The 22,599-nt window shown below is 40.6% G+C and overlaps 1 protein-coding gene across 1 annotated transcript; it reads right to left on the bottom strand.

Annotated features, from left to right (window-relative positions):
• Positions 1–21,321: 21,321 nt before the first annotated feature.
• On the bottom strand, positions 21,322–22,164 carry LOC113295012. The gene has a single exon (XM_026543374.1). The coding sequence runs from the start codon at positions 22,162–22,164 to the stop codon at positions 21,322–21,324; it is 843 nt and encodes a 280-aa protein (XP_026399159.1).
• Positions 22,165–22,599: the final 435 nt, after the last annotated feature.

The following is a 22,599-nucleotide window of genomic DNA, read 5'->3' as shown; positions in this document are numbered from 1 at the left end:
TAGATTCTTCACCAATTTCTCCCAGCTCACCTCTTTGTGCAAGAAAGTGTAAAATCGTCTCAGACGAGCTTGTTGTAAAACGCCCATGTTGTGTCTTTAGACCATTTGCTTGTGTCTTGAACACTTGATGCATGATTTTAATGCCATTTATTAATTTCAAATCTGAACCCCTTGATTGATACATGAGCATGGTGCTTGCAGTGCCATCTTGTTTCTGTCAGTCGTAGAAACATCACTTCTGAAACCCTGGTCACGGGACCATATCTGAGGTTGCTCTCGAGAGGGGATGATGTAATGACCATGGTTTAATGTTGAGGTGGTAGCATTCCTTTTATGATGAATGATTATCACATGAGAGTCTGGTGCCACGGGTCTTGGAATGTGAAACTGATCGTCATGACCAGTGGACCGTCAGTCCCCAGTATTTTGTTAAATCTCTCCTTTTCGTTTTCTTTTCTTCTGGAAAGACTTGGATAGAGGAACCAGGTAGAAAAATTGATGTAAAGACCTAGGTGGTCGAAGTTGGAGGTACCTTGATAAAGTACTTGGTGGAAAGACTTGGTAGACACCGATCGACTGTGGAAGTTATGAATCTCGTCTAAGAATTGCTGCTTGCATGTTGTACGCTCTGGAAGATGTAGGAACCTCATACGACGTCGGAATTCGATGCTTGACCCCAACTTTTGAAGCTAAGAGGCTGACTTATCACATAACAAAATAATCACTCAATTTGGAGTTGTAGAGGTCAGCCAACGAAGCGTGCACATTTGTAATTTGTAATCCCGTACAATTTTTTCAGATTTCATAGACCTGACGGTAAAGGCCATATCTTTCAGCTTGTATGTCCGATTGATGCGCCTTTTTGGTATGTTGTAGGAGAGACATAGACGAAATCTTTTGTTGAGGAAGCATCGTCGTATTCCTCACCCATTGGTACGTTTTTGTAAACCCATAGGCTGAAGTATGTTGTATCTCATTTATAGAGGTGATGAGAATACCTTGTAGAAGACTTGGGATTGTGCCCGCCCGTCGTGCAATATTCGGAAAGACTTTCATGTGAACATATTTCATGTCAACACACCTTAATATGAATCATTAGTGCTTGGAGAAGTCCGCTCCATCGAGCAATACTTCAGAGAATGGTTAGTTGATGAAGCGAGGATGTTGTTCATGAGGCGGTTGATGCTTAGATCACGATTGAATTTTCTCTAGAAATTCTTGTTGATGCTGAGACCATGAATGGATATCCTATACATATCCTTGTTGATGCTGATACCATGGTTGGAATCGCTGCAGAGACCGAAAAGGCTAGAACCATGATTATCGATAATCTTTGCTCCTCCATCCAGTGAGCCGTGAAGTGGTTTTGTCAGGGAATTTATGTTGTTGAGGAAGATAGCAACAACAGTCTTCTTTCTGAATGCGATCGATGAAGAGAGGAAGTTCTTCAGTCGTGCAGGGGTTTGTGATGTAGAGAGGTCCCGTCGATAAAGTTTCATGGAATCACATCAGGTTGCAATAAATAGATTTGAATCGATCTTTCTAATAATATCAAGTCCCCAGTGTATTTTGAAGGAGTATGTTCCATCCATGGATGAATGATGTTGCATCTGCTTCAGAATTATTATCATGGGATAATGAAGACTTATTGATTGTAGTTCAGTTACACTTTGATCGTGCTGTTGTTGAATCAGTGTGTCGTCGAGATATTTGTGCTGAAACCAGTCGCGTCATTATCGAAGGTGTACTCTTTGATTGGGAGTACAATTTGAAGGCTTCTTAGATGCTTTAGTGTTGAAGCGTCATATCCCTTAAGCATCGAATATCTTAGGTTTGATCGTCTCGGCCCTGAATATCTTTTGTTGATTCAGCATCCCTTTCGTTACGGTAGTGGGATTAAACACTTGTGCAGACATCAGAGATTTATGATTTTGTGGAACACATGGACACTCCTGCAAAGCTATGGAGAAACGCCCAAAGTGTTCTTTGCCATGTTTGGACATTATCTCAGTAATGAATGTCTAAGTGCCCGATTCGGAGAAATGTCAAATTCAACCACTTGGTAAAATACTAGTGCGGTGAAGCTACCATTCGTCTTCCAATAACAGAGTTGCTAGCATAATTGAGTCCCCATGCTAGGATAGCATGTGAGGAAATAAATGACATAGACATGGAATGAATGAGACATGCCTGAGTTTGGAACCTCTTGATGAATGTCTATGCATCTTTTGTAGGTTTTTGCTTCAACCTCGTCAAAGTTCAAAATTCCTCCAAGTGCTCGGATGGTGGAATGTCCGCCAAATCTTCTGGATCAAAACTTTATTCGTTGGAGAGGTGTGCAACCAAATGCGATTTGTCAGTACCCATCTTTTCAGCGTGGATCGACGCTCGTATGAAGAACATGTCATATCCTGGATCTTCCTGATTATGTGAAACTTGGTTTCCGTCCAAGTTGAACTTATGTTCGCTTTGAGAGTGATGTAGCCATAAGTATTTCTGAGTGATATAGCCATAAGTATTTTTGAGATGGGATCACGAGTAGCTTCTTGTCGAGTGATGCATGCGGCTCTAAGGGTTTTCAGTGGAATGATGTTGATGGTGGTGTCAGCATCGATCAACGTTCTCCCAAATTCGTTCCTTTGAGATTGACTGTAAGCAGTCTCCAGTGGTACATATCTTTGTTTAAGGCTGGAGGCTCATGAAATATTTCCGGAAATGGACAGTCGTCTCCCTAACACGATGTGATTCAGTGCTGTGAGCATGTCTTTCCTTTGTGCCTTCGACAGATGGACCAATTCACATATATGCTCGACCAAGGATTGAACTGCTTCTTTGACGGGTTGTTCAGAGAGTCGAGGTATTGATTGGGAAAGGATCTTATGTACTCCTTCAGTCCCCAGCTGAAGCTCTCTTGGGATTTTCCGTTTCTTCTTCAGTTGGATGTCTCCTGATGAATTGCAATTTGATTGCACCATCTTGAATCCAGACTTCCAGTAACTCGATCACTTCTTCAATGTGAAGAGGGAGGTTTTAGTCTGTCTGATCATTTCCCCGTTTGTTGATGTTATGTCGTGGTTTGTGCATTTCAGGATTGGTTATCCTTTCTTTGAGCTTTCGGAGGAACCCAAGAGATTGGAGGAGCGTGCTTGTGCTGTGGTGCCTCGACTTTCCTTTTGCTTCCTTCTGCAACAACATTTGTGGAAGGTTGGACATCGTATTTTTCGTTGACTGACTGTAGGATGTCGCGAGTTCCACAAGGTTCCTCAATATTTGTAGAATTTGCTCTTTCTAGTAAAGCAGACGCGGTAGTTGCTGATCGCTTAGCTGTTTCAGGAACTTCTGAAAAAGTCTGAAACCGGAGATTTTCCAATAAAGCTCTGTAGACCGGGATCTGCACAAGTCTACAAGTTGCTGCTCTGTGACGTTTGGGTCGTGACAGTCCAAAGCTTGAATTCTGAACCTTTTCACATAATCATTGGGATGTTCATTGCTCCTTTGAAACATCCTTCCTAAATCTAAGAGAGTGACTTGCTCTGACACGAAGAAGTATTTTCTGTGGAAAGCATTAATCATCTCTCCCCAACTGGTGATACTTCTTGGTGTTGTACCAGGTGTATGCTCTGCCTGTCAGAGACTTTGAAAATTCCTCCAGACGGACGACATAGTTGTGCTCGTGTTAGCCCAATGATTCAGAAACCGAGAAACATTTTCTCGAGCATTGCCTGTTCCATCATAAAGAGTGAATGTTGAACAGGTATAACCTTTTGGAGGAGGAATCCTTTGCATAACAGCGAGTATGGAGGTTGGTGACGATGGACATATGATGTCTTATCTTTTCTTCATTCTCTAAAGAGCGCCCCAGGTCTTCACGAGTGATGAAACTTGCAGGTTCCTTTGCTGGCGACTTATCTGTAGATTTGCGGACTTCTTCATCATCTAAAACATGCATTGGAGAGATTTCAGGATCAACATTTGAAGATGTTTCTTTAGTTTTTCCTTTTTCGCGCTGAGGCTGAGTTCGTTCAGACACAAGCTAGTCTGTGAGAGTTTTGAGATAAACACACAGCTCTTTCTGTGTTGCATCCATGTCAGTCTGGACCTTCATGAGATCAACTACGGTAGGATGATTTCTTCTGGTTCCTTCAGGAGATCATCTATGGGGTGGATTGTTGATAGTGCAAGTAGCATTGCTTGCAGCATTGACATGAGTGATCACTGAAGCACCAGCACACAGAGGAGTAGTAGTAACATGTGGCGTGTCATTGCTGGGCGGAGGAGTGGTGTTAGCGGTACCATTAGAGCATGCAACATTGAGAGGATTAGTACTTGCAGTGGCAGTACCATTAGAACTTGCAATGTTAGAGTTGGGTGTTGAACCCGGATTGGTAACTGAACCAGACCTAAGACCGACCATCTTTCTGAGAATTGAGATTGCAACCGAAAGATTAATCTCCCACTGTGGTCGCCAATCTGTAGAAGGGGGGAAACGATTTGCTGGTTTTTACGGAATTGAGGAGACGACCGTGCGGAGGAGACTCCTTGAACCGAGCGAAATGTTTAACCTCACACAGATGCACTACAAGAAGGGAGTGTTTTAAGTTCGAGAGATCAATCTGTAGGAATCCGGCCTAAACCAAGACAATGGTCGTTCCAGAGTCAATTCGGTCACAAGAGAGGATGGGTCGATCTGTAGGAGGGAAACTGAGAAATGTGTGAGATAAATGGTGATCGAAGATTGTAGGTGTGTTGTGTATTCTGCGTAAGAAAGTTCTGAATGATTGAATTTACTCAGTTGAGAGTGATTGCTCAGACGATGAGTTCTTGTGGACGAAAGATTGTCTGTATGAATTCTTGTCGACCAAATATTCTTGTTTTTCAATCATGATTCAGAGACTTATTTATATTGCTAGAATTGTAAACACCTTGATCCCATGAAGTGTGACAGTTGCTGGAGTCAAAGAGTGGGGAAATGGGAAATCGTGTTAAAACTAATTGCTCATCGTGCGAAGACTTGGTTGATTTTCCATCCACTACTTTGCTAACTCCTCCAACTGATTGCACGACTTGCTCACATTCTCATCGTGTGTATGACCACATGTGTCGTAGACCGCCAGACCAAAACCCTAGTTAATATCCCCCATGTAAAACGATTGATGTCTCGTGATCGTGGAGTCTGCAAGGCAGACGTGTATTTAGTTAGTCAGTTGCTGACTTCATGGGACGATGAGTCCTTGTATTGTTGAGTCGAACATGATTTGCAAATGTTATGAGACTCATGAATTGAACGTGTCTGTTGAGACATAAGTATAATTTTTCGAATAAATGTTGATAGACAAGGCGAGCAAATATTTCTCACTCGATGAAATGTTGAATATTGATAGTTTAACCAATATTTCTTAGTCTGAGAAAATATTGCTCGTTTGAGCGAATGTTGGTCGTTTAATGAATCATTGGTAACAGGACCAAGATAAATATTAATTTAAAATACTGGCAGATGAACCGAGTATGATTAATTAGGGTGTTGATCATGGGATCAATGTAAAATTATTAGTGTTTGAATCTGGAATTATGAACCTTGGATTCGAAACCCTAATTTTGATCAATTGATGATTAATTGATGATTTATTGAAAACCATCCACGGAGTGAAGGAGGGACCGACTACATGGGATGATGAATCGACCATGTAGCACCCAGATGCTAAAGTGAGTAAAATACCAAAGTCTCTTGAAGACCAGTTGATGAAAGGATGATTAAATGCTGGTTTAATCATTTATTAAAATAATGCTCATCTGAACCTTAGGCTTTAAAACCTAATTATGAAGAGATGAGGGACCGACCAAGGGATCATGAAACCGGCCTTCATGGGATGACGATCGTTTTATGAAGTTCCAAGTTGTTTGGAAGAGTTTTGGACCTAATACGTGCGATTCCGTAAATTAGGTCAAATTGTGAAAATGCGTGGGACCGGCTCCTTGAAAGCCAAAGATCCAACCTTGGTAGGTCAAGGTAATATGCTCATGTCACCAAAGTGTTCGTGTCTCAGTCCTGAGAATTTTGATATTTTCTGATGTGCGTTTGAGCAATATTTTGAGAAAATATGAAGAAATCAGGGATTTTGCTGAAACTGAGGAAACTTCATGAGATGAAGGAAAAAATAAAAATAAAATGAAAGAATCATGAAGTGTGGGACTGGATATGGCCAAGGCATGGCCAGTCGGCCAATGAGCCCGGTCCCATGGCACTTTTCCTAATTTTTTAAATTTTTTCATGATTTTAGAGAAATATCATAAAATCAAGGAGTTTGTTGAAACCAAGGAGTTTCCTTGAAGTGAAGGAGTTTTCATGAGATGAAGGAAACATAAAAATAATAATAATAAAATAAGGAGCGTGTGGGACCGGCTAGGGCCCGGTCCCACGAGTTTCCCTAATTTTATATTATTTTTCATGGCTTGAAGGAAATATCATGAAATTAAGGAGTTTTCATGAGATGGGGGAAATAATAATAAAATAATGAGGAATCATGAGGTGTGGGACCGGCCACAACTAGGGCATTGCCGGACGGCTAGTAGACACGGTCCCACGGCACCTCTCCTAATTTTATATTATTTCCCTTATGCGAAGGAAACACCCTGAAACTGGGGAGTTTCCTTAAAACGAAGGATATTTTTTCAAATGAAGGGATTTTCATGAGATCAAGGAAAATAATAAAAATATGATAAAATATAGAATTGGGCGTGGGACTGGCCACGGCATGACTGGCCGGCCGGTGGGCCCAGTCCCCTAGCGCCTTGACTAATATTTTATTATTTATCGTTTTCTTTCCTATTTTTGCATAGGTTCATCGTTCCTTCATGTTTTTGAATGCTCGTTCGTGCATTCAGGTGCTCGTTAGTGCATTATTGCTGAGTATACTTGCATCATTTTGGTCGGGTCTTACTCGATAGTGGCTCAGATTCCCGTGTGTTGAATATTTATTACTAACCCATGGAATTCTGTTGGGAAGAACCATGAATTGAAGTAACGAAATATTATGAAAAACCTAGAATATTTTCCAAGGATTCAGTTAATGAATCTAATGATTTAGGAATAATTAATTGAGGGCTCTATACTAATACGATCGTCTAGGAGCATTAATTATTCAGGAATTGAGTGATATGAGCTTGTTGAACCGTCATATTTCTTTTATATAGTCAGGAAAAACGTTGTTACATCCTGAAGATGTTGTTGCTCTATACTAGCAGGAAAGATGTCTAGGAGCCGTCCAATCATTCGATTCTATATAGAAGTAATTACTGAAGTTGCTCAGTATTTATGGGATATGTCGTTGCCTCAGCTGAGAGACTGCACATCCACATATGCTCTGAGAGACAGTATTCTCATTCAGAGATTCTTGTGGCACGGGCTTTCATGCTTTCGACGAGAGACATGAGTCTCAATACTCATCTGATTGTTGGATCAGGAGTATGTATAATTATGGTTTTACGATTTTATCCTTTGTCGAAAATCCACCATCTACATGCCTAAAAGAATTTCCCAAATCGCTCACAGGCACGGCGTTCACCTGGTACGATAATCTAAAGGCAGAAAGCGTGGATTCCTGGCCAACAATGTCCACCCTCTTTCTTCGGAAATTCTACTCAGCCAAGAGGAAAATTACGACAATAGACTTGAGCAAGAATGGACAGCGGATAGGAGAAGAAATAGGAAAATTTATCTTACGGTTCCAGCGCCTAGCACTAGACTGCCACGAAGGCGTCAGCGAGGATACACTCGTCGAAATCTGTGTGCGAGGAATGATCCCATCCTTCAAGGGGAGCTTGATCAATTTTAGATTCCAGACCTTTGTCGAGCTAGAAGAAGCGGCTGAAAGGATTGTCGATTGCATAGAAGAAATACCCATATACCCTGCTTGGCGTCACACGGTCAGCACTGTATCTGAGCCACCGCGCAAAAAGTAAGACCCAACACGCATACGGAGAGGGACCATTTCCAAACCATCGGTAGAAACCAGGGGATAAATAGACGGGATAGGCATGATTCAAACCACCACCCCCTCTTCCTTGCAGCAAAGAGCGCGCAGTCGAACTGCTGGGTCAGTGGGTCACTAAACAATAAATTCAGCTGCCTCCGACGGTAGTAGACGTTAACAAAATGGATAAGAACTCTTCCAGATACTTCCACTATCATCGAAGGATGGGGCACCCAACAGAGGAATGTTTTTCTATAAGGAGTATATTTGAACGCAAGCGCGTCGCTGGGGAGCTCGGGGAAACCAAGCAAGCGATTGAGTATGACCCTTTCCCTCGCCACTAATGAAGAAGAAGAGAAGAGAGAGAATATGAATGACACTACCACATTGTAAACACCCCCCCCCTTTTTATGGTAAGAACAATCTTCCTTTTCGAAATTTGAGAATAATATGACGTGAAAAGGTCTCTGGAAAGCCAATGGCGCCTGATTGACTGACAAATCTACAAAAGGTCTCAGGAAAGCCAATGGCGCCTGATTGACTGAAAAATCTACAAAAGGTCTCAGGAAATCCAATGGCGCCTGGTTGACTGACAAATCTACAAAAGGTATAAGGAAAGCCAATGGCGCCTGATTAAACCTACGAAAGCCAATGACGCCTGATCGACTGAAAAATCTACAGAGTCATCAGAAAGCCAAAGGCATAGTAGACAAACCCAAGAAAAATATGTCGCGAGAGAAGGCGTGCTCCACTAACATCCACCCCGCCCAGCACCCTTCAAAAAAAATGGGGGGGGGGGGAGGGGGGAAGGCGCGCTCCACTAACGTCCACCCCGCCCAGCACCCTTCAAAAATAGGGGGGGCGGAAGTAGGCGCGTTTCACTAATACCCACTGCACCCAAAAGAGAGGGAAGTAGGCGCATTCAATCAACGCCCACCCAACCCCACGTCTCTATGGAGACTAAAAGAAGCAAATTATGAACATGAGACGATTCAAGAAGCCAAGAACAATGAAAAGTACCAATATCAAACTAATAATCAATCAAGCATCATACCAATATCCCACGGAAAATAAAAAAAAAATAAAACAAACATCAAATATATCATCCAGAATACAAAAGGAAAGATAACACAAAGAAGAAAGCACTTTAAAAAGGCTAACCAACTCCTGCCGCTTTTCCTCAAGTTCCGCACGGACCATTGCCTCCACGGTTTCGGCTCATAGCACCTCGTCGTTGGCTTCCCCAACATTAGCAAGCAACATATTCAGTACCACCTTCTTATTGGCAGTCGCCTCAGAACGCTCCCCCAACTCCTCCTATAGCTTAGAAATCTGACTCGCAAGCCGGTCACGAGGGTCATTACGATTCTTCTCCTTCGCCAACAATTCCTCCAACCACGTTATCGTAAACTGAACATTGATCGGGACTGCACGGTATTCTCCAATCTACGCATTGTCGCAGCATCAACAGAATCATCCCCTACACGCGTGAGTCGATCGGCGACCTCCAAGAGATTTCTAGTCATGTAACACAGAACACGAACGTACAGAAGGCCCGCCTTTGCCATATGACCACCACCACGCTCCACGATATCCCTATAAGCAGCGGCAAAAACAGTTGGAACCCAAAATCCGTGATGAGTGACGGGGTCTATCCCAGCCTCGGAAGCGCTCACCACCAAAGGGAAGCGAAACTGCACGTCCTCAGAATCCTCCGATACTATGGGAATAACTGGTGTTTCAGAAACAGGAGTATCAGTCTGCTTCTCCAAAGGAGTAGAAGAACCACTACCATCTGTCCGTGCGCGTTTACCAGACCCTTCAGCGCCAAGGATAACACGCCGCACGCCACCCACGTCAGGCTTAACAGTCTCCTTACGCTTCTTATCCATATCCTAGCGCCGATAACGGAACTTTAGAAACCAAACGAATGGAAACAAAACAAAAAAATAGTATATATATATATATATATATATAGAGAGAGAGAGAGAGAGGCAGGGAGTTGACCTCGGAAATAGACAAACCAGGCGAGATATCAGCAGGGTTAGGACGAGACATGGAAGAACTAGAAGACGACTCAGAGTCACTAGTGGAACCTGAAAGATGAGAGATGACCACCATTGCGATAAACAACTTGGATTTAAACAAAGAAGAAGGAATAATGATGAAAACAAAGACACGTATTAAATAGGAGATTACCCGCAAGATCATCAACGGTTGGTGCCACGTGGGATGAAAACCCACCAAAAACTGACCGGTTGGAGCCAGACGAGCTCATTGATTGCAGTATGACACTAGGGGACACTGGAAGTTCCCCTAGCACGGACAGTTTCAGCCCGAAGAGGATGGACTGACGATACATGAAGGCGCAGAGATACCCAACCAGATCCTTTGGGAAGACTGACCCCAAGGTCCCTTAACTGTCCACAAACGAATAAGTGGGACTGTCACTCACGCTTCTAGGAGGTTGTGACGCTCTCCTCCGACGGCCCTGCTGGGGTTGTAAGGGTGAAATGCTAGCAGAAGAACAAGGGCGCGGAGTAGATAACTTATCTGCTTCTCGCCTGGCCTTCTTTGTGAGACTCCTCTCAGTCCAATCAATTTCAGGCATGTTCAAGTACTCTTCCATTACATAAGAAAAAGGCTTCCACCCCACGCGATTGGAATGAGGAGCTTCCTGAGAAATCAAACCCCGCTATCCATTTTATCAAAGAGAAAAGGGGGCGACGATAAAAGACGAATGAAAAACAAAGGGAATTACAAGTACCTGTGTAATCGGATTAACAGACGGTCTTGATACATCTACCCGTGGAGGCTTACGATCGGAAAACGACTTCGATCCCTTCTTCGGCTATATGAGCTCATTACCCTCAGGAGGAGCCCAAGAAGTCACTAAAGGCTCTAAAGGGCGACCGTTATTGGCTGGAACGAGGCGGCGCTCAGCAGCTACATCATCATCAAGTTTAATTCGGCCAGATGCATGAAGTATTCGAAAATCTTGAACATACAGGTCACGGGGAGGAGATGATTCGCGCAAAAGAAAATTCAAAGCTCGACGGCGTAAGAAATCATGACACTCGTGGGCCCTTTCGGTAACCGCCAAGGGTTGCGCGAGAATAGGCTGCTTAAATGAAAAGTTGACCCCTCGATGAAACAGACGTGTCGCCCCCTTAAAGACAAAACGATCAAAACTAGCGACGACACCCCTGATATCAGAGCTTTCCAAAGGAGGAAATCTATGGGGAACCCCTTGATCAAACCCAACTTGCCGAGCTGCACGATCAGGATTATAAGACATAGCGATAAACTTGCCGGCATAGAAACCAGGGAGATAACCAGGCAACACGACCATCACTGAATCAAAATCTGTCTCTGTCAGAAGCTTCGCCGAGTCTAACTCCGTGTCAAAAGGCGCAGTGAAGTCATAATGCGCTGGACCCGATCGACCGTCTTGGTAAGGAAATGGTGCGAAGTCCTTAGCCACGTCCAAGTGTTTTCCAATATCGCCCTTGGGTATTTGACCCTTAAGATTCCAAATATCCATCCTCGAGTAGCCGTAAACAACAGGGACCCTCTTGATCGAACCATCGTCTTGCCTAAAATTCTCCTCACGGTAAATCGCTATCTCATTAGGATCAGGCGCACGTGGAGGAATATGCTCCTAATACCACGCTTGCATGAAGGAAACCGGGATATAAGTCTCAGTCTTGTGAGACGAACCCACTGTCTGAAGATCCCGACAGAACAAGTCTATATGGCGATACAAGCCACCTAAGAACATCGGTACAAGCGGGAAAGAGACGCCGCGAGACAGCAACACCGCCATCGGCACGAGTTCACCCTTAATCGTATCCTGGGGACTGTATTCAAACACATCATGAAAAAGAAAAAATAAAATAAAAGCGGCTAACTACGCGCGAGGATTTTTCTCTTTCCGCTTGGGGGGAAGAACTTTTCCATCGACTATCCGTGGAGCCCAATATTTCAGACAAAGAGGAAAGGAAGCACGGCGATTAGTTATAGTAACCCATTCAGGAGCTGAAGAGCCATGAATCGCCTCATATGCTCGGAAAAAGCTGGACAATAATCGTTCACCCATTGGGCGCATTGAAGGAACCTTCTTCTCTTCGAACCACTTAGCTTTCCCCTTCACAACAGATGAAGATCCCCCTTTCTTGTCTGAGCCAACAACTTTCTTTCCCTCACTCTGCTTTGGCGGTACCTGGTCTTTTCGCACCAATTCACAACGGGAATCGTCCTTACATTTCTACAAATAAGTACACAACTCTCTGTCCTTGTCGTTCAACGCTCCATAAACAAACGCTTCGTCCTACGAATGACTACCGTAGATTGGTAGCACTATAAGGGCTACTACGTCCTCTAGAATGATGGTTGCTTCTCCCCACGCTGTAAAAAAAGGTATGAACGGGAGGAACCCAACGAGAAAAGCCATGGTATATCCCGTATACATCTCTTCATTTCCCGCTTAAGAGACGAGTTTATGGCTTCATCAATACCCTCTCTACGAAGGGAAGCCGCGTGGCTGGGATTGGAGCGTGTATGGGATGCTCAATGCGGCCACACCGGATGAGTTTTTGACTTGGACCGAATATCAATAAGGGGAATATCATAGTCGCCACGATGGATGGCCATTCGCGGCACCGTTTTAAACGCGAAAGCATCTATAGTCTCCGACTCAAGTTGCATGAGCCATCCTGGGGCAGAAGGGTAAGGTAATACGGGAGGATTTATAAGGCGAGGAACTAAAACATCATCAAGAGGAAAAACGCGCTTACCTCCGCGGAGCTCCCTTAGCCTCAACGCGTTTCAGAGCGGTCCCGCTTGTAAACTCCGCGATTGTATACGATTTACCATCTGCTGGGGGAGGTAAAAGGACTTCATCCCACTCCAAGTACTCGGTCCCCTCGGAACTTCGTTCACGGTCCCTTCAGATTCACTAGATTCTTCAGACGAACTGCTAGACATGGCGAGTATGTGGGTGCGTTTAAAAGGATGGAAGAAAAAGAGAGATGGAGGGGAAACAAATTAACCGCCCTATATATATATAGAACCTCAGGAACTAAACGCGACAATTATGCAGAGGGAATGGCAACCGACAGAAACCGAAATCCGCACGATGGAAGGTTAAGCGTCGCCCATGATCATAGAATCAATAGGGAGGAAGGGATCCTCATCTCAACTGCTCGTGAAGGGAGAGACGTTCGAAAAGATTTTTATGACTATTGGGTCATTTAACAATTGACCCAATAGTCAGGGGACTAATGTTGATACATGAAAAATGAAACCCCTTAGTCGGGCTAGTGTGCCCCTAAAAGGAAGGCAAGCCCAACATGGGACATGGGGACTAAAGCCCAAGTCCACTAAGAAAATATCCAATTAGATGAAAATATACGATTTAGTCTCATTAGAAGATAGAATAGAATAGAGTTCTGAGTGATAGACAAGTTTATTCTCCACATGCCTTTTGTTGATGAAGTTCCTCCAAGCTCCTCAGTAGATATTCATCTTCAATTGGTGAACGTCGTGAAATCTAAAGCTCAACTACACATTTTATCCTGACCCGAGACATAGCTATAAGTAGATTAGAAATCAAGTATATGGTTTTGATCAACTAAACTTGACAAACAAGCTTGAGATAGCAACGCTTGCGAGTTCGACCGAGCAGTGCTCTAACACCATGGAAATCTAAAGATGAGAAGTATCTAGATACACATAATGAGTGGGTGGGAATTAACGAGGAACAATGTTGATTAAAAAAATGTGTAAGAAATTAAATTGGTGTGATCCGCCAACGTACTACGTTTAACCATGCGTCTTAAATGGTCGTAATTTCACTATTAGCGTTAATTATCTCCAAAAAAAAAGAAACTCTCCAAAGGTTACAAACTTTAGGATGGATGAATTAAGCAATAATGCGGGGAACGAAAATGCTTAGGGTCAACCAATTTCTGCACCAGAATTTAAGAATGCAGAAAAAGCAGTTGTGACGTTATCAAGTCTTATAATCGAGAGGTTGATACCTTTTGTGAATCAAAAATTAGGGAGAAAGAGAAACGAAGAGGAATTTGATCGTCAGAGAATTGAGAACAGTGAGGAATTTTGATTGTGGGCGAGAAAACGTGATGCAAGAGGTGCAAGGAAGGAAAGAGAGATACAAGCAAAACTGGAAATAGAATACACTATTGTAGGAAGACAAGAAGTGCAACTGAGAGTGATAGTGACGAAGAAGAAAGAGGAAATGTAGATGTTGTTGACGATGAAGAAGATAGTAGTGAAACAGAGAGACATAAACATGTTGAGGATATGATGTATCGGTGCTATCTAGCGGAAAAGAGACTACCCGGGTCAAATATTGATGGTAAACTAGTGGTTGTTGAGGCTAATCAGAGTACCCTGGAAGAGGATGTTGAAGAATCTGAGGATGATGAGAAAGAGATTGAGGATGAAGATTGTGGATCTACTGCTTTAAGCAATGGTATAATGGCCATGATTTTTATTATGAAGATAAAGATTTTGAAATAGACTACGATAATGATCAATAATGATCATATGAAGAGTATGAGAAGGACCCTTGGAGGAGGAATTCTAGAGATTAAATTCTTTAGGGTTTCTTAGACTACTTTTGTGAAAATATATAGAGGTTCTTCTTATGCATCTTGTTTTTGGTGTTGAAGAAAATTTATTGGTGTTATTGGAGATGGGAACATACAATTTTTTATGTTTTGGTTGGATTTTTCGGAATGATATTAGCAGTAGTAATCTTACTGGTAAAAGATACTTTATTTTATCTTTGTTTAATAGTTGTAAACTCAAAACTTCTGCAGTATTTTGGTGTAGATTTGTGAGTTTTGAACTTGTAAATAAAGTTAAGCATGATGTGAAGGTGTCTTATGTAATGAATCGTTTTCTGGTTTGTTAAGTTAAAGTTGGTGTAACGCCCAAAAATTAAGCTACTTATTAAACTTACTTAACAACCTAATTACAGAAATGTTATATTAGAGCACTGCTCGGTCGAACTCGCAAGCGTTGCTATCTCAAGCTTGTTTGTCAAGTTTAGTTTCCAAAACTATAAGTCTTGATTTCTAGTCTACTTATAGCTATGTCTCAGATTATGATAGAATGTGTAGTTGAGCTTTAGACTTCATGGCGTTCATCGATTGAAGACGAAGAACTACTAAGGGTAGCTTGTGGAACTTCATCAACAAAAGGTATGTGGAGACTTGAACTCATCTATCACTCAGAAGTCTATTTATGTTTTATATCCTATTGAGAAAAATTTTGTATAGCTATATAGACTTTACTTTATACACATTTGATATTTCGAGATGAGTTTAACTCGCTTAGATATTTCTCGAAATATGTGTTGGTAAGCTTTCGCTTTAGCCAAGTTCATCTTTTATTCTTGACGAAAGTCAAAAGATGATCATGTGAAAATCGTCTGATAATATCTTACATGATTTGTGTGAGACGGTCATTCAATGTAGAATCGGAATGTTTCTTATTGATCTATTGATCACTTGAAAATTGCTTTGAAGCTAATAGTTTGTTTGAGACAACTATTCCCGTTTTCTAAGAATGTTTCAATGATTAAAATGAAGTTTACAAAAATTAACCATTGATTGGATATAGCACAGTATGCGTACTTGTATGCTAACTGTTGCAAGTTACTCCAAGTCCGGGAACCATAGGATGCATACCCGTATGCGTACTGGTTTAACAATTGAAGTCCGGGAATTTAGTATGCATACCCGTATGCGTACTGGATTAATAGTTCAAGTCCGGGAATTTAGTATGCGTACCCGTTTGCATACTTATTCAACTGATTTTGGTCGTGAACGACGGTATGCATACCCTTTTGCATACTGGCGGACAGACCAAGTCCGGAACTCTAAGTACCCATTTGCATACTTGAGTGGGTTAAGTTATAAAATCGGTTTATTCGTGAACAAATACATTTATATAATAAGGAATGCAATCTTTTGCAAACCGTGGCTATAATGTTCATGAACTGATTCACGTGAATCAAAATCGATTTTGCTTCAATTGTGTCTTGTATACTTCCATGAGAATATAAATAATTGCTCTATAACTAGTTTCATTTGAGCCATTTGAACTAGTTGTGATAAAGATGAACAAGGTTGATATGGAAGTGTTCAAATGGCTAACTTCGGTTAACTAGTGTTGAGCCAACCAAGTGTACACGTTTAGGTACGGTTACCCATATCTAAATATAGGTACATTTCATTTGTGTGTAACAAGCTAAGTTCAATCTAACAGTTGAAAGATATTAGCTTGAATCTAATCAGGTTTTCATCTAACGGTGAATATTGAATGCTTTGTTACCAAGGTAGCATTGATTGCAAACCCTGATTTGAAAACTGTATGAGGGAGAACTCTAGCAACCGGGAAACCTAATCCGCACATCTCCCCTGTGATACTAGTTGCGACCAGAGTCGATTCTCCTTTAACTTAGGTTTTTCTAAAACCATTATAGGTTAAAGACTTAAAGACTTCACTGGGATTATGAAGCTAGACCCAACTATTTTCTCTGTAATTGCGTGCTCTGATATTACTTTGTTCTATCATATTTAGTACTATCTTGTCTAAGATTTGCTCGAGATTCAATCTCTGCTAGGTAAGATAAAAAGTAGTCACAAACATCTTCGTCTCATCGTTTGTGATTCCATAATATCTTGTTCTTCTACCATACGGTTAAGATCATTGTGAGGCGATTGATATTACTAGGCTGTTCTTTGGGAATATAAGTCTGGTGTATCAATTGGTTCTTGTTCACCTTGATTTATCAAAAGACGGAACAAAAACGCGTGGGTATTTCTATGCGAGACAGATTTATCTATTAAATAGACTTTTCTGGGTGAGACAGATTTGTTTATCAAGTCTTCGAATTTGGGTCGTAGCAATTCTTAGTTGTGGGTGAGATCAGATAAGGGAATCAAGTGGGCAGAGTCATGCTGGGATTCAGAGGCGTAAGGAACACGACTGTACCTTAATCAGTGTGAGGTTGGTTAGGGCTCAACTACATTCCAGTCCGAAGTTAACTTGTAGTAGGCTAGAGTCTGTAAAGGCTTAATACAGTGTGGTGTTCAAATCTAGACTAGGTCCCAGGGTTTTTCTGCATTTGCGGTTTCCTCGTTAACAAAATTTCTGGTGTCTGTGTTATTTCTTTTTCGCATTATATTTTTATATATTTGAAATTTCATAGGTTGTGCGTAGTTTAATCAATTGGTGAATCCAACCTTTGGTTGTTGATTGAAATTGGTTGACGCTTGGATATTGGTCTTTGGTGCCATCCAAGTTATTTTGATTGAAATTGATTGACGCTTGGATATTGATCTTTGGTGCCATCCAATTTATTTCTCATATTAATCCGGCTCATAGATTTCTGTCTGTTCGATTGCAGAATGATTTGAGAAATTGAGATATAACTTTTGGATGTATTTTCCTTGATTGAGTCTGACTGTCTAGTTGATTCTCTTGGAAATATATTGGAGTTATTCCATACAGATTGCCCAAACGAAATATTGGGTGTGGTTGGTAGACCCCCGCCTTTTCACATTAGGGATCCAAACCATCGATTTAAGCATCATATTAGAGATACTTAACAAAGCTTATCCCAATCCTAAACCCTCTCTGAGAATGCATATATGAAAATCTCTCAAATGATGCATATATAATAATGAGTATATTTCAATTGTAATAAAATTACAAAGTAGATATAACATAATTCATCATACGAATTGACTTCATCCAAGCTCAAATCTTCAATTCACGAACCTTGACTAATATTCCACAGAAACTGGAAGTCGGAATTGAGTGAGCACATCATCCCCAAAGGGGCGCACAATGAAAACTATTACAACATTCAAGTAATCACTAACATGCTTCATAGTTCGACTAAAAGGAAATAATTAAATACTTTTGCACCCAGCACCCAACAAAAGATTACTATAACTCACCTCCCTAAATATTGCATACCATATTGCAATATCTATAAAAGACCACCACCAGATGATCTACGGATGTGAAATTAGAACAACCTAAACATATATTATCATAATCTCGTCCCACTCAATAGAGAAGACAGTGCTAGAATAACTTCAGTTTCAAATGATAATATGAATTCATGTACCTTATGATATCCTCGTGAAATGTGTACTCCTCATGAATACATATACTACCATAAAAATCTAGAATATATAAGAAAGTGTTGATTACTCTAACCCGCCTCCGCATAGTAATCTCATAACGGACCTTACCCCCCTATGAAACCAGAATTTCTTCCGAAGTAACGCTAGAATACCCGATCATATTTGAAAATGCGGGGGTCTAACAACCACACCCAACAATTCGTTTGGCAATCTGAGAGGACTTACTTCAATACACTTTCTAGAGAATCAACTAGACAGTCAGACTCAATCTAGAATAAAGTATATCAAAGAGTTTAATATCTCTAACTCTTAATTCAATCCGCAATCAGCAAATAGAAATTTGCGAGCCCGATTGAATATAAGAGGAGTTACTTGAACGGTACCAAAAACCAATGTGCAAGTGTCAATCAATGTAAATCAACAACCAAAGGTTGGATATTATAATTGATTGATCTTAACGCACAACCTATGATATTTCAATTATATAACAAAATATAATGCGGAAAAGAAATAACACAGACACCAGAATTTTGTTAACGAGGAAACTGCAAATGCAGAAAAACCCCGGGACCTAGTCCAGATTGAACACCACACTGTATTAAGCCGCTACAGACACTAGCCTACTGCCAATTAACTTCGGACTGGACTGTAGTTGAACTCTAATCAATATCACACTAATTAAAGGTACAGTTGCGCTCCTTACGTCTCTGATTCCAGCAGGATACTACACACTTGATTCCCTTAGCTGATCTCACCCACAACCAAGAATTTCTACGACCCAAAGTCGAAGACTTGATAGACAAATCTGTCTCACACAGAAAAGTCTATAGGATTGAATAAATCTGTATCCCACAGAAATACCCAAGAGTTTTTGTTCTGTCTTTTGATAAATCAAGGTGAACATGAACCAATTGATAAACCGGACTTATATTCCCGAAGAACAACCTAGTATTATCAATCACCTCACAATAAACTTAATCGACTAGCGAAACAAGTTATTACGGAATCACAAACGATGAGACGAAGTTTGTTTGTGATTACTTTTCTATCTTGCTTATCGGAGATATAAAATCTCGAGCCAATTATTCCAATTGCACTCAACACGATAGAAACATCAAGATCAGATCACACAACTACAAAGATAATAGTTGGGTCTAGCTTCACAATCCCAATAAAGTCTTCAAGTCGTTAACCTACAGGGTCTCGAGAAGAAACCTAAGGTTAAGGGAGAATCGAATCTAGTTATGCAACTAGTAACACACAGGAGGTGTGGGGATTAGTCTTCCCAGTTGCTAGAGTTCTCCTTTATATAGTTTTCAAATCAGGGTTTGCAATCAATGTTAGCTTAGTAACAAAGCATTCAATAATCATCGTTAGATGAAAAACCTGATTCAACCAAGATAATATCTTTCAACCGTTAGATCGAACTTAGCTTGTTACACAGAAATGAAATGTACCCTCATTTAGGTTTATGTAACCGTACCTAAACATGTACACCATGTTGGTTCACAAATAGTTAACCGAGGTTAGCCATATGATTACTCGCATATCAATCTTATTCATCTTAATCATAACTAGTTCAAATGACTCAAATGAAACTAGTTAAAAAGTTGTTCAATTGTTTAGAGAACATAATCGAAATCAAATCGGTTTGATTCATTTGAATCAATCATGGACATTATAGACACGGTTTGCAAAGATTGCATTCCTTATGATTTAAATGTTTAAGTCCATGAACTGACCGATTTGAAAAAGTAACCAGCTTAAGTATGTGTATGGGTATGCGTACTTATGCAACCGGATTTGAGTTTGTTAAGTTTCCAAACTCAGCAGAAATTTTCGGTTCGAAAACTTCCGCCAGTATGCGTACGAGTACGCATACTTAAGGTGACTAGTTATGAGTTTTCCAAAAACAAACTCAGCAGAAATTCTCGGTTCGAGAACTTCCGCCAATATGCGTATGGGTACGCATACTTAACCTGTCTCCTTCACCAATTCCGTATACACACATATGCATACTCTTGGCTCCCGGTTTATGGATTTATACAGTAATGTGCGAACACACTATATATGCTTATATCCAAAGATGGTTACATTATCAACCCTTTATTTCAATCATTGAAATATTCTTCTATAATGACAATAGCCATTTTCACACACTATTAGTATCAAAGAAATTTTCAAGATATTGAAATAATCATTATCGAAACATTCCAAGCTTACATCAAATGATTGTATCACACAAACCATGTAAGATGTTACTCGGCAATTTTCTCATGATATAAGATGAACTTGGTCGAAGCGAAAGCTTACCAACACATATTTCGAGAAATATGTAAGCGAGATATACTCAGCTGGAAATCTCAAATGTGTATAGAGAAAACTATATCGTAACACGACTTATGTCTCAATATAGGAGATAGTAGAAATAGACTTTCCAAGTGATAGATGAGTTCAAGTCTCCACATACCTTTTGTCGAAGAAGTTTCACAAGCTCCCCTTAGTAGTTCTTCGTCTTCAAGAGATGAACGTCGAGAGGTCTAAGCTCAACTACACTATCTATGTCCTAGTCCGAGACATCTATAAATAGGCTAGAAATCAAGACTTATAGTTTTGATCACTAACATTGACAAACATGCTTGAGATAGCAACACATACGATTTCGACCGAGCAATGCTCTAACAATATTTGTATAATGTATATAAAGTATATTGGAAATTATTTGGCCTCTTATGTACTATTGGACGCAATTCCGCTCATATGTGGATAATACTGACTACAATTCCTCCCCTATATATAGATCCATGGTATATAAAATAGTAATATTGGCCACTAGCTGCCACCAAAAAACTATCTGGGCCTATATAGGTATTATTGGCCGCAATTTCGCTCCTATATAATATTGGCTGCAGTTCCGCCCCTAATGGAACCTAGGAGTATCCGTGGTTCACACAAGCACTTATCGCAGGGAGACGAGACAACACATATCAGGCAATATACCATTTCATTACACACAAACATACTCAGAAGTAACAGAGACACATCATACTCATTAATATAAAGTAAACGTAATGATTACAAGAAAGTTACAAAGATTCCCACCTGTTTTTTTTTTTTTTGGTAAATCCAAATTGTATTAATAAATAGCTTAAGAATACCAACTAGTTTGAAAGAAAAGAGAGGCAGAGAACCTCAAAAAAACTTACAAAATAATTAAAACGAAAATAAGATACATTCGGTAATTCTATAGACCTTAAGAAATCTGGTTTATTCTCATAACTTATTCCTTCCTCATTATTTAGCAAACAACCTCTTTTAGCCGTCGTATCAGCAGCAAAATTCACCTCCCTATAAGTGTGAAAAAAACGCACATTATTGTAACGAGATCTTGCAGCAACCCATCTACTCCGTAAAAACCAAGGAACCTCATTGATATCTCTTGAATATGCCAAAATAGCTCTCATAGAATCAGTTTTGATGCACGCATCTTCAACACCAAATTTAACATCCCATTCTAACCTCACTATAACACAAAATAGCTCCGCCAAATATTTAGTTTGGATACCAAAACCAACACTCATAGCTCTTAAAACATTAGAATTGGAATCACGCACAACAGCACCCGCTCCAGCTCTTCCCGGATTACCCCTAGATGCCCCATCACAACAAATCATAATCTCATTGTGCTCAGGAGGAACCCAAAAACATTCTACCGGCTCCATGACCTTAACTCTTCTACGAAGAACTCTGAAAAAATCCAGCACCTTCAAGTCTTCTACCAAATTCCACATATTTCCCTTCAATCTAACTGAGTACTCATGCACACGGTTAAAAACCCTTTTTTGGAAAAAGCTCCAGCTCACTTTCTTGTTGTTATAAGTGAAATCATTTCTAGTCAGCCATAACTCCGACCTTGTGACAGTGATGGCTAACAACCATAAGTCCTTAAACATACGAGACTTACCTTTGGATGCCTTGTATGCTGTACAAATATTCTCATGCATCTTAATTCCAAAAATATCTTCAATCCACCTCCAAGCCTTTACCGCAAACTCGCACGACCAGATAATATGCTCAAGCGATTCTTCATCTTTGTTACATAGGCAACACTTGTTAATCACCTAGATTTTAAATCTGCTTTTTAATTTATTTAAAGTAGCACATGCCCCTCTAAGAATCTTCCAATTTTGCGCCGCCAGTTTAGGATGTAAATTCAACTTCCACAACAGTTTAGCTCCTTCCAGTTCATCATAATGTCGTCGCACAATATGTTTTGCTGAACACACAGTAAAAACACCTTTATACTCTGGCTTCCAGACCCAACGATCAGTACCACCAAGCAGAACATGTAATTTGGCCACATCAATACCTGCATTAACCATGTTAGTAAGGCAAGAATATGTAAGAGACCAAATTCCATTGTTTAGCATATCGCTAAC

The sequence above is a fragment of the Papaver somniferum genome, chromosome 7 (assembly GCF_003573695.1).
Source record: "Papaver somniferum cultivar HN1 chromosome 7, ASM357369v1, whole genome shotgun sequence".
NCBI lineage: Eukaryota > Viridiplantae > Streptophyta > Magnoliopsida > Ranunculales > Papaveraceae > Papaver > Papaver somniferum.
The sequence above is the reverse complement of the archived record's forward strand: the minus strand, read 5'-3'. Positions and strand labels throughout refer to the sequence as shown.